The sequence below is a fragment of the Canis lupus genome, chromosome 5 (assembly GCF_003254725.2).
Source record: "Canis lupus dingo isolate Sandy chromosome 5, ASM325472v2, whole genome shotgun sequence".
NCBI lineage: Eukaryota > Metazoa > Chordata > Mammalia > Carnivora > Canidae > Canis > Canis lupus.
The window spans coordinates 9,062,501-9,077,348 of NC_064247.1; the positions used below are offsets into that span (position 1 = coordinate 9,062,501).

The 14,848-nt window shown below is 50.6% G+C and overlaps 1 protein-coding gene across 20 annotated transcripts in view; it reads right to left on the reverse strand.

The window, feature by feature from the left end:
- PKNOX2 (PBX/knotted 1 homeobox 2) overlaps positions 1 to 14,848 on the reverse strand; it is a 309,171-nt gene that overhangs the window by 3,818 nt on the left and 290,505 nt on the right. For all 20 annotated transcript variants that reach the window (XM_049109791.1, XM_049109793.1, XM_035715754.2 and 17 more), the window contains one exon: positions 428 to 504. In XM_049109791.1, coding sequence (XP_048965748.1) covers positions 428 to 504 — 77 coding nt within the window. The remainder of the gene's footprint in view (positions 1 to 427; positions 505 to 14,848) is intronic.

Below are 14,848 nucleotides of genomic sequence, written 5' to 3' on the forward strand. Positions count from 1 at the left end.
GACAGCCCAGCCAGACACAGAGAAGGGGAACAGATCCTGCGAAGTCAGAACAGCCAACTCTCCCTCCGCCTTCCCACCCCAGCTTTGCAGAATGTTGTAGTTTTTCAGTTCGCAGAGGTGGCGGCTCCTGCAGGCTCCAAGGCCTGCGCTCCGTGCGCGTCTGCGGTGCAGGCGGGGCTGGGCTTTCCGCACAGGCCTCCAGCGCTGTTCCGGAACCATCTCCCAGCAGAGGGCGCTGAGAAGCTGCAGATGAAGCTCTAGGCCGTTGGGTTGCTGGTGGTTTGGGGTTGATTCTGCTTGGAGCCCAAGGGGAAGACTGCCCAGGGAATGGGCCGGACCGGCTGGGCTGTCTCTCTTCCCCCTACGCAGTCCCTCGCCAGGCAGGTGGCCCCTGGATCCGAGAGCCTTTGGGCGGGCGAGAACTCACCAGTTATTTACTTGCAGGAGGGTGAGGTTTGTCTGGGCTGCGATCTGCCTCTTCTCATCCTCCGTGGGGTAGGGGTGCTGAAATGAGACGGGAAGGGCTAATGCGGGGTGGGCACACGGTGGCCCGGTCCCCTTAGACACAACACAGCACTGTCCTGGCCCAGGCAGCCCAGCGGTTCGGAGCCTAAGTTGGGGAGAGTATGATGTTTGTTTCCCAAAAGCAATGGGACTGGGCTTGGGGGAGGCTGCCCCATGTCTGAGGCTCCCACATTCAGGGCCACCCGGCCCTCAGCACAGTCCCCCCCAGGATGGGGGACCCAACTGGTTTCCCAGGAGTCAGTACGGTTCCATGTTGAGAGCTTCCAAGGCACTTTCACATCCTGACTTGGTCCTCACAGCCAACCCCCAGCAGGCAGGTCAGCATTATTAGTATTAGGTTGACAATGACCTCAAAAGTCCACAGACCTAACAGAAGGTGGTAAACGGGGTATATGAACCAATTCAATCTAAATTGACTGAAATGTACTGAATATCTACTCCGTGCCCAGATTTATGCAGGCCTCCCAGGAGGCAGAAGATAAACAATACTTGGTAACCCGTGAAATGTTGTCCTGCGCTTAATCTCATTTAACAAAGCCTATCACTAACATTTTATGAGATAGGCAGGTTAAGTGTTGTTAGTCCCACTTTACAGATGAAGGAAACAAGTGACTTCTCCAGTGTCCCCCAGGTGGTGGCACCAGCTTCTTTCCATTTTGGTCCCATCTCCCTCCCCTTGCTTCATGCTGCCACTTTGTAAGACTGAGTCCATGTCTTTGTGGCAGTGAGTGAGGAAGTGGTGTCCCAGGGCATTTCAGTCATTGCACTGATGACATGTTTGTCTCCCTCTCTCTTAGACTGTGCTTCATGAGGGCAGAGACCATGTCTTATTAATTCGTCTTATTAATGTATCCCCAGTGCCTTCCACATGCAAATGACATGCAAATGACTCCCAAGTGAAAGAAAGCAGAAACAAAGCAAAGGTTGGGTGGTTTGGGTAATGGGCCCTATAGAAGGTTAGGAGAAATGGGTTGGCCAGGGCGTTGGGAAGGCTGCACAGGTCACATTAGAATGGGAAAGTTTTGGGTGGGGGTGGAATAGGAGTCCTTCTGGGTCCAACTGGGTGGTGAGCCACATGGTGAGCCACATGGTAACTGGGTCTACATGTCTTTGTAAAGTCTTTCCTGGAAAGGTCCCCACACTACCACACCTTGCACCCAGTAGGCATGCAGTAAAGGTGTCATGAGTGTCTGAATAGGTGAGAGCCTTGCCCTTGAAGTGGGGAGGTGGGATCTAGGGGTTCTTAGGGCACAGGGCCAAGCTGTCCAGCCTCCTCTAGCCAGGGTCATTTCTCATAACGGAGGTGCCATTAGAAAGTGCTGCTTAGGCCCAGAGAGTGGGACTCGGATTCAGGCATGTCCCTTAGCCCTACACCATAAAGTCGCCTAGTGGTTAAATGAAATTATGCTCATAAAGTGCTCAATAGGAGGTGGCTTTTCATACTATTATTACGGGATGATGTGAGCAAGGCGCTTAAGGCTGTCTAAGGAATGAGTGTGAGAGCAACAGCCTTGGAAGTGCTCTCATTATCAGTGACAAAGGCAGCAACCTCTGCAGTTGCCTGCAGCAGTCAGGATCATGTGCTGTTCAGATTCGTACTTCTGACCCTGACCACCATGCCAGGGTAGCTGGGCCTTGTGATTCACCCAATATTAAGATTCTAACAAGCAGGAAAACACATCCCTGTCACAGGAGCCAATTTCATCCTAACAGGGAAGGAACAAAGGAAGGCTGGCTGCCCCAGGGCGCAGAGGAGGAGGGGCTCCAGGTTTCTCACACCTTCTGGGGCAGGGCTGGGGTCCAAGCCCTATTTTCCTGCCCCACAGCATTCCAATTTCTCTAGCCATGAGAGGGAGCCAAGCAGCCTCCCTGTCCTTGGACACTCGGTCTGAGAACACAGCAAAAATATGGCAACTTTCTGCCCTTGCCAGGCTGCACTAGGCTCTTTTGTGCCTCCTGGTCCTTGCACCTGCTGTTCCCTCTACTGTAATGCTCTTTCTCCCACTTTTCCACTGTGTGTATTTCTGAGCTTCTGGGGAGACGTGTCACAGATCAGATCCCCTGTGAGGCATTTCCCAACTTGCTGGGGCAGAGTTAGTGATGGCTAATGTTTGAGTAACTGCATTTAGCCCGTTATATGGTGGGAGGTCTCCCTAGGAGACTGGGACTTGCTTTCAGGCAGGACCTGGGTCTTATCCGACACTGTATCTCCAGGGTCCAGCCCAGGCAGGGGCGGTGTTCAGTGTCTGTGTGTGGAACACACGAGCGAGCCAACACAAGGAGGAGATGGCCAACTTGTTTCCTGAGCAGAGAGGCTGTCCCTGTCCGCTGTGCGGCCCATCCGCCCACAGGTGAGGGGAGGCTGCTGCCCCCTGGCTGCTGGCGAGTGAAGGACACCTGGCTGTCGCCGCTCACAGCTCAGAGCCAGAAAGGCTACAGACAAAAGGGAAAAAACGCCTCTACAAGCGGGGAGTGTGGGCACCGGGCAGTAAGAGAAGGGTGGGCTGGACTGGTCAGGGAGGACTTCCCTAGCAAGGTGGGACTTCAGCTGGACTTTGAAGACTGGCCAAGCCATCCTAGCAAAGGAGAGGATGGGCGTTCCAGGCAGGAGCCTTGCACCAAGACTTACATTGAAGCCAGTCAGATGCAAATCTCTTCCACTCTTAAAGACCTCCAGGGAAGGAAGGACATCCTTCAGCCTCCCATGGAGGGATAATGTGTGCTGTGTCCAAGCCCACATTCTGAGTGGATGTCATAAATCCACAGGTTGATATGCTCCCATTGAATGGAGAGGGTGAGAGGCAGTGTCACTGAACTGGCTGGTTGTTCTCTTATGGGGAGAGAGAGAGAGAGAGAGAGAGAGAGAGAGAGAGAGAGAGAGAGAAGCCTCTTATCCTCCCAACAGTGCAAATGCCACCACCCATCCCGCCTGGAAGCAGTATCTCAGGAGGCACGTGGTGGAGGCCACGGGGTGAGTGGCAGCTTTGGCCCAGCTCTAGGGACAGGTGTGTCGGCCAGAACATTCCTGGCACCACATCTGAGTGCTCATAGGAGCAGTCCAGCTTGTACACGCCTCAGACCAGATGATTCCTGAGGACAGAGTCAAAATAGTCCTGGCTCCTGGACAGACCTCGATTTGCTCAGTGCTACTTTTAGCACAATTGGAAAGGCTCGGGGCCAAGGACGGGAAGAGGAGTCAAAAGAGATCGTGGTAAGCCATCAAACCGTACTAGCTACTCTCTGGTCATTATTTGGAAGAACTCCTCGGGAGTTGGGAGGGAAGCAGGCAGCAGCTTTCTGGAAGTAGGTAATCCTTCCTTGAAAAAGGGATACAGAATGGGCCAGAAAATGACAGATCTTTCTCAGGGCAGCCACGGAGCCTCACACAAGTAGGCAGAGCCGCCTAATGGTCAAGAGCGCAGCCTTTGGACCTTTGGAGAGGTCAAGTCCTGCACTCCACCCCCCCCCCCACTGCCCCCCTTACTGGCTATGTGAGCTTGGAGATTTGTTGTTTTACATCTTCCATCTTTAGTTTCCTTAGCTTAAAATGGAAATAACAGAACAGTGCGAACCTCTTGGACTTGGGGGCTGGTTTAGTGAGATACTGTGGGTAAAGCACGTAGGCTTCATGGACTCACTCTGTGCAATGTAGCAAAGCCTCCCAGACATCACATTGCCAACTGTTCAGTCTCCAGAGAAGGGCAGGGCAGCGTTGACACCGAGTAGGTGTTTCATGGTGCCCCAGCTGCCATAGGAAGTTCCTCTGAAATCTGACCTAACCTCTTCCCTGCCTCTTTCTGACACCTTGCTTTATGACCTCCTCACTCAGGTGTCATCTGCCCTAAATGGAGGCTGAAGGCACCTTCGGGTGAAGGGTGAGTCCCACATGGGGTTCTTGGTCTGAAAGAAGTATGGCCAGGGCTGGTTCATGGGTCCCTGGCCACACTTCTTTCACCCGAACACTGTCTTGGCCCAGGCAGCTAAGCACGAGGCCAGCCAGTCACCAAGGGAGGTAGCACAGGGGAAGCAGCAGCCCGCTGGTGTCAGTGGCCTGGTGCTACTAGTGAAGCAGGGCTTGGAGCCAGTTTTCCTTCCTCACTTTCCCGCCGAGACCAAGCATTGCACTGGCAGAGGTGCCAGCCCTCTTCCCTTCTCACTCCTGACCAACTGTGGGCATGTACCCTGGGGCAGCTCCAACTCCGTGGGCACAGCCTTGCTCTAGGGGCAGACGCTAGCCCAAGGGAGGCTGTTGGGATGGTGAGGGGCCCCAAAACAACCACATTGTCATCACACCTGAGATGCCGTCAATGGGAGGGTGCACACTGATTTCAGAGATGCTCAGTGGAAAAAAATGAACCTTTTAGAGAGGAGAGAAGCCCAGGAACTCCTCTTTCTTACTGTAATGCGCCTTGTGCAGACTTTCCATTCTTCTATCTCTCCTTTAGACTCCCCTCCCCTTATAATTGTACCCACACAGAAAGGCGCAAAGAACTAAAATGTAGAGCTTTATGTATTATCACCAACACCAGTGGGACCGCCACCCAGGCAAAAAAAATAGGGTATTATCAGCACCCAAAAGTTCCCCTTGTGTACTTTCCCAATCACCACCTTCAAAGATTTCCTCCCTGGAGATAACTGGATTTTTACAGTACTTTCTTGCTTTTCTTTATAGTTTTCCTATGTATGTTACATCCTTAAACATCATGGTTTACTTCCGCCTGGTGTTTGGATCCTCTATAAATGGAATCTGCTAGCAGGCAGGATTTCACTCCACAGTACAATTGTGAGATTCCTCTTCCGTAGTTCTGTGTAACTGTAGCTATTCATTTTCATTGCTTTACAGTTTTCTCTCATAAAAAATCTGCCGCCTTCTGGTTCTTCACCCTCCTGCAATCCTGGACCTGTTTTCCCTCCCTCTGGTTTCTCTTTCAATCCATCCTTCATGCTGCAGCAAGACTGGTCCTTCCTCACTTGGCCCCAGTGCCTCATGGCCACGGGGGCACCTCTCCTCTGAGTTCGAACGCTTACCCTATCCCGGGTTCCACACACTACCTGGATGATTTGTGGAATTGTCTTTCACTCCAACCAGATGTACAGAATGTTTTTGAGGAAATGAGGCTCCCACCTTTCTTTCTACCCCCACCTCATCAGTGCCAAAGAAAATGCCTGACACATGGTAGGTGTTCAGCATGTGTCCGTGGAGTGGATGATCATAGGAACCGAAGGGGTTAAGTGGTGGTTGTCACCATTCCCCAGGTGTCTTTGTGAGTGAAGAGGAGTGGGAGAGGGTGGGGAGCATCAGTGAGCCAGACTCCCCAGGAATACTCCCTATAATCAAGCCACCCTACTTCCTAAAAGGGTGGGTTGTTCCATGCATGTTTGTGGGGAGGAGATTGGAGTACTTAGGGTCTATAGAGGCATACTGGCCAGCTTTCTGAAGGAGTCTTCGGGGTAGCACAGTAAGACTCGGGTAAGAACATGAACTCTAGAGCCAGACTGTCTGGCTTTGAACACTGGTCTCTCACCAGCTCAAGGCCTTGAGCTTGTTACTTGGGTTCGTCTTCTGTAAAATGGGGAAAATAATCCCACCTACCTCTGAGGTGGCAAAGAGGATTAAATGAGTTAATATTTGAAAGGTGCTTAGAACAGTGCCTGGCACTCTGTGTTTCTTAAATAAATAAATAACAAATAAAATAAATCTGCTGCTTGGCACATGTGGCTCGATCTCTATGAAAGCCACAGGTTGTTTTTCTGACAGATGGCAAGAGCCCCCAGCAGCTCCTTCCGTGCATGGAGAGATGTGCTCCTTTGTTCAAATGGTTTTATTTCCTGGAATCTGGGACTGCTCCAGCCCCTGTGCACATATGATGGGGTGTTTTCCCCTAACCTGGATCTCAGGCTTCTCGGGGGATGCTGTGAGGCTGTAAATCTCCCCTGGCCATTTTTTTGGGTGGGATCTTTGAGAGCTGCAGGCTCCCATGGAGCGTCCTGGGGCTCAGTGCAAGCCGTGCCTCCCACACCTCCTGTCTTCTGGGATCAGCTCCAACCAACCCTGCCACTGACCAGTCAATTGTCAATAAGTCCCTGTCTTTGCTGGAGACCACCGAACTTGCCTCTATCCCTGGGACTCACTGCTGCTGAAGCAGCCAGTGTGGCTCACACCCTGGGACTATGGGTGTCCTAGGGCATGCTTCCACCACTCTCCATCTGTCCTGGGGAGTTGAGGGCAGCTTCCAGGGGTCTGCTCTCCCCATGTCCCTATAGTGAAAGCTAGGTGGGAGAAAATAGTTTCATATCATAGGCAGGAATCCAAGACCTAATATTTCTCTGGCACAGAAAGATAAATGCAACCAAGACACAGTCAGCCTCACTTCCCGCTCCTGGTGTACCTTCCCCCGGAGTTCTACAGGTACAGATGCCTGAGCAGCATGGGACAGACAACAGTTATGGCATGACAAGGAGCCACAGAGTTCCCTGGGCTCTGGATGGTGTGGGGATGTGGCAAGTAAAGGGGAGAGCAGGAGTTAATGCTCAAAACACTAGGAGGAGGGGTCAGTTTCCTTGGTCTGCAACAATCACAGCCCAGACAGGGGCAGTGATGGTCAATCGGGAGAGAATTCTCATCCAGACAACTCCTGCTTCCCTCCCTACTCCATTCTAAATCCTAGCCACCCTTCCAGGTCTGGCCCAAATCTCATCTCTTCCACTAGACCCTAACTTTGTTCATCAGCATTACATGCAGGACTTGTTAAAAGCGATAGCTCAGTCATGCAAGAGCCCTTGAAGTCTCCTCTCCCACTGGGCAGGAGTCCTTGGTACCAGCACTTTCAGCGATGCACCCAAACAAGTTACAGGTGTGCAGAGATAGAGCTGGTGTGGCTCGGCGGGGTCTGGGCTGGCGGGAATGCCCTAGCTGGTCTCCAACTGTAAGTGGTGTAGTTGTTTTCCTACCATTTCCTGTGTGGACCATCCTGAAGAAGGCGGGGGAACGTGGCCCTGCAGTGCCAGTGTGCAGTGTGCAACCCTTTGCTCTGATGGTTGGGAGAGTCTTTCTATTGAGCTCAAGTCTTCTGTCTTGAGAGACATCCAGCCAGAGAGCCTAGACTGTTCTCTGAAATCACACAGAAGCCTACTGCACTGCCTCTTCCTGCATAACAAGAGTTACCACCACTTACTGGATGCCTACAGTTTTTGGCTAACTTTGAATACTTACAATGTTCACAGAGTATGCGGTCAAAATACCTGACATGTATTCTCATTGAATTTTCCAGGTACCTATGAAATAGGCATCATTATTCACATTTTACGCCTGAGAAAACCGAGTCCAGAGGGGTTAAAAAAACTGGCTCCAGGTTATACATGCAGTGAGTGGCGGAGCCCAGACTCACACCCCCTGTATCTTTAACCACATCCACTCCACCTCTGGGCTAGACCATCTGTCAGGCGCTGCGCTTTTTAGCATATTATTGATCATCTTCGCCATAGGTGGGTATCATTATCTCTACTCTATGAAGAGGTAATGAGCATCAAGAGGTGCTAGTTGACCCGTTCAAGGTCATATCGCAACTACAAAAATGGAGCTCGAATCAGTCTCAGGTCTGTCTGCCTCCAAAACCCTTGTTCCTTATACTATACCGTGCTGGTCCTAAAGGAACAAATCTTTTCTATGGACCGAACATCCCCAGTCCCCTTAACCATTCATGATGTGACATGTTTCCTGTTAAGGGTCGTTTGAACAGACATTTCCCCATCCCAGCTGCTCTTCTCTGGACACAACTTGTCAAAGGACCTTTTGAAATGTGATGGCCAGTTCTGGACATGCTAATCTGGATGTGTCTGACCAGCACAGATGGTCAAACTCCTCTCATCTACATGGATTCCTCCATTCTTGAACCCCTTGAGTGTGTGTGTATGTGTGAGCATGTGCATGCTAGTACCTGATTATATCATGGGTTGACCACTCATGGTTTATGTGTCTAATTTGTTTCCCTAATTAAATGATCAGTCCCTTGAGTGCTGAAATCATGTCTCATTACCCAAAACTTAGGTGTTAGGGGATAGATACTGTATTTGGAACTTAGATCACTGTTTCCCATAGAAACAGTGATATTCTTTTTTTTTTTTTTTTTTTTTAATTAGCTAGGTTTCCAGGCTAGCCTCAAAGGCTGATTTAGTTAGAGATCTGTGTTCTGGTGGAAGGAAGCCCCCAGGACTCATGGACAAACAAGAGATCTTGTTCTATTTTCAGGGAGTGGACTAGACCAGAGTAAATTCTGAGATAGGTGAGCACAGACTCCGTCTTTTTTTCTTTTCCTGGGCCCTGTTGGCACTTCTCAGTACCTCTTCTCAAAGCCCCGGGGCCCTCATGTGACTCTGCAGTCAGCCTTCCCAATCTGAAGCCTCTGGCTGCTAGGACTTCAGGGTCAAATCTCCTGAAACTATATTCATGATGAGGTAGATAAAACTCATCAGATTCTCAAGAGGTCTGGGGGGTTGGGGGCGAGGGGTGGTCTCAAAGAGGTTAAGAACAATTGCTAGAAACCTTTCCTCTGGCGCCCCATTCTGGTTTGCCTCCTCAAAGTGCTGTGTTAAAAAATATTCTAATCTTCATTTGCTACTGCTAACAAGCACTGGCACTCTTCCCATGAAGCTGATCTTAGCTGAGTGGGAGTAAAAAAGCAAGCTTTGGAACTAATTCATACTAAGCTGTGAATGAATGATGGCATCCTGGCCTCTCCATTGGCATCTGTTTTTGACAGGGATTGGAGACTTGTAAGTGGATCTCTGATGAGTGGAATTTCAGATTGTGTGGCAAAGTTAAAGGAAAAAGTAGCAGACAAGATATTCCGGAACAAAAATGGTCTCTCTAAGTCTCTCTGAGCTGTTTTTTTGCTTTTCAACTTTTCTTGCTCTTCCCCACAGATTCCCTAGAAGTGTCAAGATTTCTCTCAGCTTCTTGTGAGACAGGACAGATTATGGGGACTCCCGGAGTGAGATGGGAGGCATCTGCAACAGTAGCTGTGTCTGTATCGGGACAAAGTACTTTCACACACATCTTATTCCATCCTCACAACAACACTGTGAGCTGGGTCTCATGATTCCCATTTTAAAGCAGAGGAGACTGAGACCTGATGAGGTCAGGCAGCCTGCCCCCGGCCTCCTGGCTAGGTAAGAAAGGACATGACACTCGAATCCGGAGCTTGCCTCCCGTATCATGCCCGTTCCACAGGCCACACTCTTTCTGTGGGTAAGAGACACCACCGTTCCTAAGTCAGTTCTAGGTGGATCCTCTCAGTGGGTCTCTGACGGAGACAGATGCATATTCCTCGGGGCTTTAGTACCATGTTAGGCATGGGGAAGGTGGCAAGACACACAAAGAATGTTTGTTGAGTAACTGGAGATAACACCAAGGCACAGAGGCAACCAGCTGGCTTTCACGTCCACATGCCCTCCTTGGCCAGGAGCCACGCTCAGGGCACACGCCGTACCCGGGTATGTGGCAGCCTGTTTCCCCCGGCAGGGCTGAGCCCGGCATGTGAGGCTCTGGGGCTGTGGGTGAGAATAGCTGGGAATCTGACAAAGACTCGCTAAGATAAGGCCACGCTCACATCACGTGGAGTACCAGAATGTTCATAGGAGCATTACTCAGAAGCCAAAAAGTGGAAACAACCCAAACGTCCATCAGCTAATGAGCAGATAAACAAAATGTGGTCTGTCCATGCAGTGGAATTCTGTTCAGCCATAAAGCAGAAGGAAGCACTCATGCGGGTTACAACACGGATGAACCTTGGAAACAGAAGTCAAAGAAGCCAGTCACAGAAGACCGAGTATGATAAACCTATTCACGGGAAAGATCCAAAATCAGCAAATCCATAAAGACCCGAAGTAGATGACTGGTTTCTAGGGGCTGGGGAGCAATAGCTAACGGGTACAGAACTTCTTCCAGTGATGAAAATACTCTGAAATTCAATGGTGATGATTGCGCAAGTCTCAATATACTAAAAATCTCTGACTTTACTTATAAAGGGTGAATGTTGGTATGTGAATTATAATTCAATTAAAAAAAAGTCATACAGAGAAGGCCCCGGGTGCATTTTGTGACAGCCGCATAGAGTTCACGGGACGGCCCTGGAGCCAGGCCCTCGGCCATCGAGTGGCCGCGTGGAAGGGCAGCCCTCTCGACCATAGGGTGGGACGGGATGGCAGCAGGCATAGTCCACGCTGTGACCCTGGCCAGATGCCACACGAGCGGTGTCAGTGTGATGGATGGAGAAGGGAGAGGGAAGGAAGGGATGGTGAGGCGGCCTCATTGTATCTGGAAACTAGGGCTGGCATATAAATCTCCTGCCCCCCGTCTCCCCGCCAGGACAGGGCTCTGGGTCTCCACTGAGAGCCTCCGCTGACAGCCAAGGTTCCCCTTTGCTTCACCTAGACTTTGAGTGGGAGCCGAGAGATGCTCTGGTGTCTTGGGTCAATGCAGAGGCAGTGTAACCCCAGTGGGTGAGGAATTAGAGCCTCGAGGTACCACAGACCTGAGTTCAAATCCCACGAGATGTTGGGGAGCGTGTTCCCTTCTTCGAGTCTACTTTTGCTACCGGCACAAAGAAGATTATAGTAGTACCCAGCTCCTGTGCTGGCCGGGTGGATTAAAGGAGATGATGCTGGAAGACGCTTAGCCTGGATCTGGCCTGCGCAGTGAAGGAGCCGCTGCTTTGATGTGCGGCGGGGCCAGCTGGGGACTGGTTTCCTCTCTGGGATCTCCCCACATGCAGAGAATATTCTAGAATGTTGCTCCTGTGCTTTTGTGGCAAAAGTGCAGAGAACAGTCATACTTCGGGTGGGAATGAGCAGCATGGCCCGGCCCGGGGTGCTGGGATCCGGAGCAGAGGGGATGGAGGCAGAAGCTGGGAGGGAAGAGCGGTGCCTCTCCCTCCCCATCCCGTGGAGAGGACCCTCTGCAGGGTTTTCTCCTCCAGCCTGGGTTTGCTATGGAGTTATTGCTTCCAGCAGGAGTTTGGCTTCTTTGAGCCAAAAAGCAATAGCAAGAAAATATCACTGGATTCTTCAGGGACACAACAGCGAGCAGCTAATGGAAGAAACCTTCCCAATCTCACTGCAGCCTGACAGCAAAAGGGCTCTGGGGTTTAAGCTCCATCTCAAGAGCATTCTGTCCTCTGAATCCACTTCGGTAGCTCCGCATGCCGCACGAGAGTGGAAATGACAAGAAGCCTCAGATTCAGGACAAAAGGAATCAAAGAATACTAACTTCTCCCAGAGGGAAAGAAGACAACGGGAAAAACTAGTATTTACTACAGAAGTTTGAATAAGCAACCCCTACCAACCGAGATTGTAGATTTACAATGTTCTCCATTTCTTCCGCAGACCATGACAACCGCCGTCCACATCGTTCTGGGTGCTCGGGATGAATAGGCTACTGTGTAGGGGGTTCATCAGACCCTCTATCTGCTTATCAGGAAGTCCGCAGCGTGTGTATCCAGACTGGCTTATGCCAGTTTTATGTGTTAGTGTGATGATGTACAATTTAACTATTCTGGGAACCAATGAAATATGAATGCAAAAAGAAAGTTATTCTTGCTAAGAAAACGAAGTGGAATGCTTTGGAGAGACTGGGGACTCCGATTTCTTTAAAAAATGCCCTGTAGTGAGGATCTTGAGACAAACGTAAGAGGTTGGAATACATAATAAAAATCTAGAAAGATCCCCTGGCCAGATTACTTCCCAGACCTCAAAGTTCTTATCCCATGTTAAATAAAGACGGAATTTATAGATGTTCTATTATGGGAGAGGTTTGTGCAAGTAAAAGGACAACGTCTCATCAGAAAAAGATCGTGGCCCTGTATCAAGGCATTAGCAAATCAATATATATGCATATCTTCTAAATTAAAATAAAATGTATCTTTCTAATGGCTGTGCCTTTCTTGGGCCAACTTTTCCAACGAACCAATCAACACATTGAAATCTGTCCTTTTTCATGCATTTTTCTACCCTTTTCCCCTAAAACCGAACAGCTACTTTGTGCAGATACGGTGTTACTGCAGAATTCTATTTCCCAAGAGCTACTATCTCCGAGTTGTTCCTCAAAGAGACAGTGCAAACGAGGGGGGTGGGGAAGGGGCTTTGAGTAACCAAATATGTTTAGGGAAAGCTTCCAACCATGCCCCCTCTTGTGAATTGGCAATGCCCCTCCCTAGCACACTAAGAGTCAAGAACTGAGCTAAACTTTGTATAACTCAGATTTTCCCAAATTCCTTTACCCTGTATCAGGAGCAACGCCTGTAACATCCTATAAAGGTGCACACTCTGGGAATCAAATCTTTAGGGCCCACATAAGAGGTATAATGTATAATCCCCGTTCTGGAGCAATCTACAAGGAGTCAGAGACACGAGACATGTACGTTTGACCCATACATACATACGCAGAACACGTAAATAACAGTCTTCATCAGAATATTTTTAGGGTCAAATGATGGTAAAAATATATAAAAAAATATATATTTTTTCAGTAGATGTTTATAGATCAGAACAACAGATCCGGCGTCCACCTCTAATTTTCACAAACCGTGGGCCTTGGTCTCAAGAACTCGCTCTTAGTCCACTGTTCTAGAAAGTTCAAAGAGGATTCACATTTCTTAAATGTGACTATGTGCCAGGTTTGGCTCTTTATCCGTGTTATTTCATTTAGTTTTGATAAGCACGGGAAACGGGTATTATCTTTTTTCTTTAGATGCAGGGAGATTGCACAGCCAGTGGCAGGGGCCTCAATTCGTACCCGTCTGTCTGGCCTCGAGGCCTGCCTTCTTTTCGCTGCGCCCTGTCACCCAGTCTTTATAGCCTCTCCTGAGCTAGGGTTTGGGCGCCTGTGCACCCACCGATATCTGGGTAGCCGGGCTGACGCATGGCCCAGCCTGGGCCTGCAGAGGACAGCTGTGCCATGCTGTGTCCCTAGAGCCTGGACTTCTCCCCATCCCCTTCCCTGGCTCGTCCACAGGTTCTGAGTTGTAACTTTTTTTTTAAAGGCCTGCGGGTCACTCCGTTGTCCTCTCCTGATGGTCGCTGTGAGGAAGGCATTAGCTGGGGGAGGACTTTGCCAATGTTAAGTGCTTTATTAATAGTATCCGCACTGAGTGCACTCTGAGCTGGAGAGGGTCCAGGGGTGGGAGGGTGTGGGCAGAAAGTCTTACTCATGCTTTTCAGCAAGCCCTCTCCAGGGTTCCCGGGCCCATCTGTAGAGCTGATCGGGGCCCTTCCTTCTCTTCTGCGTACGCTCAGCAACTCCCCCCTCTCTCTTCACCTCTACCTTCCTCTGCCTTCCCCAGGCAGGCTGGCAGTGGCCATGGAGGGGAAAGAAATGACACTAAGTTATAGAGGGGCGCTGAGCAGGAACAGGCCAAGAGGGCGGGATGTGACCTGGAATCCAAGGTCAGAGGGGAGCACAGCCAGGAGGGGCTGATAGGATGACCCTTGAGTCTCAGCCTAAGACTTAAGTCAGGGGTGAGATGCGAAGGGACAGTGGGAAGTGGCTGAGGCAGGAGCCCCGCACAGGCGATGGGGGTCAGTGCAAGGTGCTGGCCTGGGCGCCCCGGCTGGTGGGCAGGGGAATTGGTCTGGTCATCCTTCCCCTCCGACGCTTGCCTTTTCTCTCCTTCAGAAGTGAGGCTGTAGGTGGGTTCACATCAGTCTTCAAAAATGCATGGGGTTGGGGAGGCAGGAAGGACAGGGACTAACAGCTGTGAAGCACCTCAGTGTGCGAGGTCTTGGCGTTAACTTCGCTGCTTCCTGAGTGTGAGTGTGTCTAGGTTACAGAGTGAGAGGTTAAGTATAGATCTGAGCTCAGGTCTGGCTGCCTCAGGAGCCCATGAGCTTTCCACCGCACCCACAGTCTATAGTCACACACCATTGCCACGGACCCACGGCTGGGGGTGGGGGGAGAGGACCAGCTGCTGCCATCTTGGCTGTGACAGGCCAGGGCACAGAAACAGGTCCTTCCCCGAGAGCCCTTCTTCCCATGGGTGGGGCTGGGAACTGTAGCTGGACACTGAGCTCACTGGGCCCCTGGGGCTCTTTGACAGTGTGGAGAACCAGAACAGGCAGGAGGCCTGGACATCCCTGCCACCATCTTCTGCCACTGAGTCAGAGCTGCTCCCAAGAGGCCTGAGGAAGGACCTGGCCCTGGCTCCCTGGCTTCATCACTAGGATCTCAGAGTCTCTCCAACCTCATCCCCTCACCTTGACCCTAGGCCTTCCAGTCTCTTCTCTCCAAACTAGGTTCCTGATTGTTCTCTAGTTGGTGCTTTCAAAATGT